Source organism: Carassius auratus, chromosome 29 (genome assembly GCF_003368295.1).
Source record: "Carassius auratus strain Wakin chromosome 29, ASM336829v1, whole genome shotgun sequence".
Lineage (NCBI taxonomy): Eukaryota > Metazoa > Chordata > Actinopteri > Cypriniformes > Cyprinidae > Carassius > Carassius auratus.
In genome coordinates, this window is record NC_039271.1 from 18,002,347 (window position 1) to 18,008,712 (window position 6,366).

The 6,366-nt window shown below is 34.4% G+C and overlaps 1 protein-coding gene across 1 annotated transcript; it reads right to left on the reverse strand.

Moving 5' to 3' along the window:
• Nucleotides 1–1,614: 1,614 nt before the first annotated feature.
• Nucleotides 1,615–5,473, reverse strand: tnni1d (troponin I, skeletal, slow d). The gene is made up of 9 exons (XM_026209950.1): nt 5,346–5,473; nt 5,192–5,257; nt 5,008–5,011; nt 4,828–4,863; nt 4,692–4,733; nt 4,480–4,611; nt 4,270–4,359; nt 2,787–2,969; nt 1,615–2,377 (listed from the first exon to the last, which is right to left on the reverse strand). Exons 2-9 carry the CDS (start codon nt 5,197–5,199, stop codon nt 2,282–2,284), a joined length of 591 nt encoding a protein of 196 aa, XP_026065735.1. The 5' UTR covers nt 5,200–5,257; nt 5,346–5,473; the 3' UTR covers nt 1,615–2,281.
• Between the last annotated feature and the right edge of the window lie 893 nt (nt 5,474–6,366).

Below are 6,366 nucleotides of genomic sequence, written 5' to 3' on the forward strand. Positions count from 1 at the left end.
ACTAAGTTGAATTTTTTTTTTTTTCATATTGAAAAAGCATCTTTTGCTTTTTAATAGACATTTGCAAACTGAGTCTACAGTTTTAAAGTGGTGTACCTCATTAAGGTAAAACTCACAATTATTACACAAGTCATCAAATTTCTCATTGTTGCAGGAAAATGTTGAGGCTTTTCTGGTTGCTAATTCATGGTTGCTAGGGAGTTTTAAGTAGTTTCTAGGGAGTGGCTACTGTTTTCTGCTGTTGTTCATCAGGTATTGAAAGGCAGAAGTGATGAGTGAATAATGTGTTTTGGCATTATTTTCACCTACAGGCTCAGGTTAAAAGAACCCACTTTGATCTCAAATTTGGAACCAAATCTTTTGATTATTTTTTTTAGATAAAATATCCAAATACCAAATATCCTCAAATCAAGATCAGATCAGTGTACTTGAGAAGCATTTTTTTTTCATTGCTTTTTTTTTTTGGTTTGTTTGTTTGTGTTTTTTTAGCATAAACCACTTATTTACATAGACAAACACCAGTCTTTCCGTGAGCGTGAGTTCGCCAAATACAACACGCTCTTGGGTCAACATCCTTGTTGATCCTGTAACAACATTCCAATCAACCAATCAGAATTGAGATAAAACTTTTCAGAAAATATCTGTTTTAGGCTTACAACCAGAATTAGGTGCTTCTACACCTTCTACACCCAGCTATCATTTCCTACTGATTTTATTAATAAATAATGGGTAGGGTTAGGATTAGGGGGATTGGGTTGAGTCTATATTTTTGGACAATAATGTTGATCCAGGATCATCAGAAGAAGTTAATCCAGGAACGTGTCTTACTCAGTAAAATCACGGTGACGTGCTCCCGTACATTTGGTAGTGTGAATTACAACAGGACAGCTTTTTCTCCCTGCACACTTGAAGTTCACAATGTCGTGTGCCCTTTCTACTCTTCAAGGTTGAGTCAGATTAGATAGAGTACAACAGGACTAAAAATACAGCATGAACTGAAACAATGGCCAACTTTATTTATTTATTTACTGTCACCATAGAAAATGGCCCATCCCTTAATCTGCTAGCTTAGCTTGTCTTCTCATATTCACCATACTGAAATATCCCATCTGAGCCGGAAAGTAAGTATGGAAAATGAATCAAATTGTAACCGACAGAACAAAACAACTAATGATTTGTCATCTTTAAAGACCAGCTGTTGATCATTAATCATAAAGAAATACATATAAGACTACATCTTAAAAGTGTGAGGAAAAAAGTGCTGAAATATTAGTTATGTGATATTCTATAGTGCTAGTATTTACGTGCATTTTGATGCAGCTGATTTATCTTAGAATCTATTATCTTAGAATTACACATGAAACTGTTACTAATTTCTCTGTCCTTAACAAATTCATTATTGTGTATATTATGAAAAATGATAAAGACAATATAATATACATGTATTTTGTTATTATCAGCTCTTAATGAAAGAATAGAAAAAGAAAAAGTCATTTCCTGCTTAATATTGTAACTTTTAATGCCAACTTAAGACTTAATTGTAGCACAAAAAAAACATTAATACATCCCAGTCAAACTTATACCATCTGAGTTGTTGTTGTTTTTTCTTGATGATGATGATGATGATGATGATTATTTGACATTTATATTCATCAAAATTAAATTAAATGATGTCAGACTATATTTCAAAAACACCTAACACCACTAAGGCATACTTTATGCCTGTCATCTTTTTAATAAAGTCAAATCTTGTTGTTGTTCTTTTAAAAGAATTAATCACCCAAAATAAAAAAATACTGTAATTATTTATATATTATTTTCCATACAGTGAAAATCAATTGTGGCCAGGGGCTGTTAAGCTCCATATATATATATATATATATATATATATATATTAAAGAAAAGACAGCAACACCATGAAAGTATCATAAGAGCAATTCATAGCTTCAGAAAACATGAAATATAGATCGTGGGATGTATGGAGTACTTTTATGGTGCTTTTTAGATCTTGTCAGCCCCTCATTTACTTTTGTTGTATGGACAAGAATAAGAGCAATGTCAGCATTTTTTTCTATACTTTTGTGTTACACAGAAATAAGAGACTAATTCAGTTTTAATTCAACAAAAGGTTGAGTAAACTATTGCATGATTTAAATTTTGGGTCAGCTATGAGTTGGCTTGGAAAGTCAGCAGCTAAGAAAACACTGAAGTCGCATTCCCTCCATTTGATATCTTCTCTGTCTAGACCATCCAGAAGGCTAGGTTGGTTCCATGAAGGGGCTCACTGGCCACTGGCATCAAACATCTTCTTTCTCCCTTCCATGCCGGACATGGCTTCCACATTCTTACGCCAGTCACTTACCTCAGATGTCGAGACCTGTTTGACAAAATGGAACAGTGGATTGTTCAATTTCAGATGGTTGAAAAGAATGAACTTCTCTTCACTGTGATAGTACCATGAGAAGTTTATGTGTACTGTATTTAGGGACTGAGACTAAAGAGATTTAAAACTAAGAGTAAAAAAAAATCTATAATTAAAATATAAAAACAAAACATGTAAACAACATGACATTTACTTAATATGCAATGTTTTCTTTCCTGCTGCGGTAACTAAAGGAAGCACATGTGGTAAAAATAATATCATAATATGTCAGTTCACTTTTCACCATCCACCCCAAAGTATTTTCCACTAAATATTCTGTTTTTCATAATTCATCACATAGTAAAAGTTAAACGCATTGCAAATGTGGTTATTCATGTGAACTGTTTTGGTTGATATTACCCACCTTTTCTTGCTTGATATCCTCCTTCTTGACTGACTTCAGATTTGCACGGAGGTCCATGGAACTCTTATGTTTGGAACCCAGCAGGGCCCTCATCATCTCATCAGCAGACACACGCACCTTCCTCAGGGCGGGTTTCTTGAACTTCCCGCCTAGATCCTGAACTTTCAACTTAAGCTCATTGATCTAAAATCAAAGGAATACAATGTTTCACTTACCAGTGAGGTGCATGATACCTCAAAAAAAAAAACTTTCAATAAGATTATCCATTAATCTCGCAACTTATATCATTAATCTCATATTTTATTCTACCTTCCGCTTTTTCTGTCTTGTCAGAACTGTCAATCTTGTTGTATTTTATGCTATGCCAGTAAAATCTTGATATCCTGTATGCCTTGCATGGTATGATCGTCTGTTTTTTGTGTTTTTTTGCACTTCACATAATCGTTGTTAGCCAACTACTGTACAGTCATAAATTCTGCAAGTTTAGGAACATAGTTTAACCATTCAGTGTTCCCCAAAATCCTAATTACTCCAAACATTTACTTCACAAAGTTGTGTGGTCAGAACCATAGCTCTCAGTCTATGATTAGAAGCATGGTTTTTATTAGTATGACACATGGACATAAATAGATCATGATGTTGAGCTAGCATTTAGGACACTCTTTATCTTTTAATCCACACCTGTGCCACAATGACTAATTCTGGCTCATCCGCCGATCTTGTCACTTGAGTGGTCTGCTTCCTTGTTATCAACCCCTGCCTGTCACTGACTTTGATCTTGATTCAGCCTTGGATTCTCTATTTGCTGTTTCGTCTCTCTGGGTTTGACCCTTGCCTGGTCTCCACTCTCCCTCAAGCCTCTGCTCTGCCTAATCATGCGAAGGCATTCTACACCAATATCTGTAATAGTTCAAATTATTCTCAAGAACCTAGAGATATGAAGCAGCTGCAGTTTTTGATGATGATCCAAGAATAACTGCTCAAGAAGAGCTAAACAACCTGCAGAGTTTAGCTCCAACTTGCTCCAATACACCTGTCTGAAAGTTTCTAGTATAGCCCCTAAAGACCTTAGTTAGCTATTTAATGTGTTTCTATTTAGGGGTGAAACTAAATTCTGCAGGACAGAGGCGCTCTATAAGCAGAACTGGACACGCTGTTCAAGAAATACTCAGTGTTGGAGCTAAATTCTACAGTACAATGGACCTTAAGAGTCAGAACATAGTCAACATTTCTTGGTGGACCCAGTGAACACAATATGGGCTTCAGGTATGGGCCCCAAATGGAATTGTCCACAGGTTCTATGTTGGCCTGAAACTGAATTAGCAGAAGTTACAATTACAATTACAATACAATACTGTTTGGGGACAGTTCCACAAATCCATATCATGCCTACATTAGCCTCACCATGAAATGTTGGCTAGGAGTTGCCCACCCCAGTATAGTCTATACTGAAATTATCTTATTTGGTTGGTTTCATACTTACATCTTTGTTGTGCTTGTTGACTTTATCCTCATAGTCGAACCTCTCTTCATCTACTACATCAATTTTGGCATAGAGCTGCTTACATAGATTCTGAAGATGGATATACACCATCAACACAAATGGTCTAAGATTTGAGTGATATTTAAATGAAGCTAAACTGTAACTGACTGCTTTTAATTCAGCTAATTTCTGCTTGATTGAGTGCATCACCTGTAAGTCCCCCAGAGAGAGTCCAGAAAGCTGCAAAGGAGGGTGTTTTTCATTGAGGTAGCGATTTTTCTCTTCTTCTCTGTCCTGTTGCTCTTTCTCCAAATCCTCCATTGCTTTGTTAAGAAGCATTATCTGATTGAAGAAGGAAGAGGAGCTTTACTAACAATTTCAAAAGTAGAAAAACATAGGAGCAGCAAAGTAGGTAATCCAACCTTCAGAGAAAGTTTTCGAGATGCTGAAATTTTTGACTTAGGCTGTTAAAAAGAAAAAGGAAAATGATTTGTGATAAACAGCTATCCATTGAGTAAAATATTGCTTGGCATGTCTTTTAAAATGATTAAGACTTACTTTGACTTCCATTTTTGGATTTCCGGGCCTTCGTATCTGACAAATGACAATTTAAAATGAAGCAGCAAATTTAAAAGTGAAAACAAGCATTAGTTTGATATCTGTGTAAATACTAATTGCAATGTCTGGTACTTTAAATGTAAAAACAAATGTAAAATAGTATTGAAAACAACTGCTTACCGGACTGCCAGTATCAATAGTTAAGGTACAAAAAAAGAAAAGAAATGACACCATCATCAGTAAGACATTTATTACGAAATAGAGATCAAATGTATTTTGAAAGTCTCACTTTCAGAATGTAATGCTGTATGTGTATGTGCTGTGTCCATCAAATGTAATATAAAAATAAAAAAAAGTTACTTACTCGCCCATTTTGACTTGTCTTGCTGAACTGCTAAAAAGAAATTCAATCAGGGATTTCAGATGAAACCTACAAAACAAATACATAATAATAAAAACAATAAATGTAACATTTTAAAGTTTTACAGCTAAGTTTATTTAAAATATGGATGTCATACCTGGGCTCTGTCTGACTGATGGTCACGGACAGGAGGCAGAACAACCGGGTGTTGAGACAAAGGGATTTTATAGTCCAGCCACCACTGGCTAGCAGATATAGTGTCACTCGCCAAGAATATGCCTTGGCAGTGTTCAAGAAATGAAATATCATGAACTGTGATGCTGTGACAATACAGCAATACATAAGAATACACAATGACTTTTCTTTGGATTGAAGTTGAGCTCCTAAACACATACTTACATAATCATGAACACAATATTGATATATATCATCCACATGCTGGGTATACCCTCTTAAAATAGTTCCTTGATGGGTCATGACCCAAAAATGGAGTACAAGTCTCTTCTCGCAAACAGAAAAGAAAAACAGTGCTGAATGAAAATGTATCTCTATATTCTTGTAAGTAGTGAGATTATTGTTAATACCCCATATAACTTCCAATTTAACATTGATTTTATCAACAGACACTGAAGGTTTTTTTTTTTTTTTTTGTGGTATTTGGCACTATGGTACTTCTTTTAAATTATTATTAGTGGCAAGTTATTTATGACTTTATTCATTAGTACACAAAAATTATATGATATATCTCATTTGGGTCGCAGAAATAGTATATCAAATGTAAAAACAATCCCAGGACAATACATACTTTAAATATTTGACAATTTGGTGAGTAGGTTATAAATTCAAATGAGTTCATACAATCTCCTTAGTTTGTTTAACTTTTATGTATTTAAGTATTTATTTATTTGTTTGATCAGCTAAGGTTCCTTCATATTTTGACATTGTATGTCATATGTTTCGGTAAGAGTCAGATGATACAAAATCACATACTCATACAATAAACACATGGTTGAGCAGATTTTATTAAAAAAAAATTCACTTCAATGAATATGGTTTCAAATGGTTAATTAAATCTAATGAATCATCCTTGGTATTACATTCGGCAGCCATTTTGTTTTCTGGAACTGCTTGCTAACAGGAACTAATTAAAATGAAGGAGATTGTAAGAAAAATGTTTT

Bases quoted from the DNA above. Each gene is read 5' to 3' on its own strand.
- tnni1d (XM_026209950.1), bottom strand. The intron at 4,612-4,691 runs GTTGGATTACCT...TTCTTCAATCAG, and splicing joins CTCGAAAACTTTCTCTGAAG to ATAATGCTTCTTAACAAAGC. The intron at 4,360-4,479 runs GTGATGCACTCA...ATCCATCTTCAG, and splicing joins TCTCTCTGGGGGACTTACAG to AATCTATGTAAGCAGCTCTA.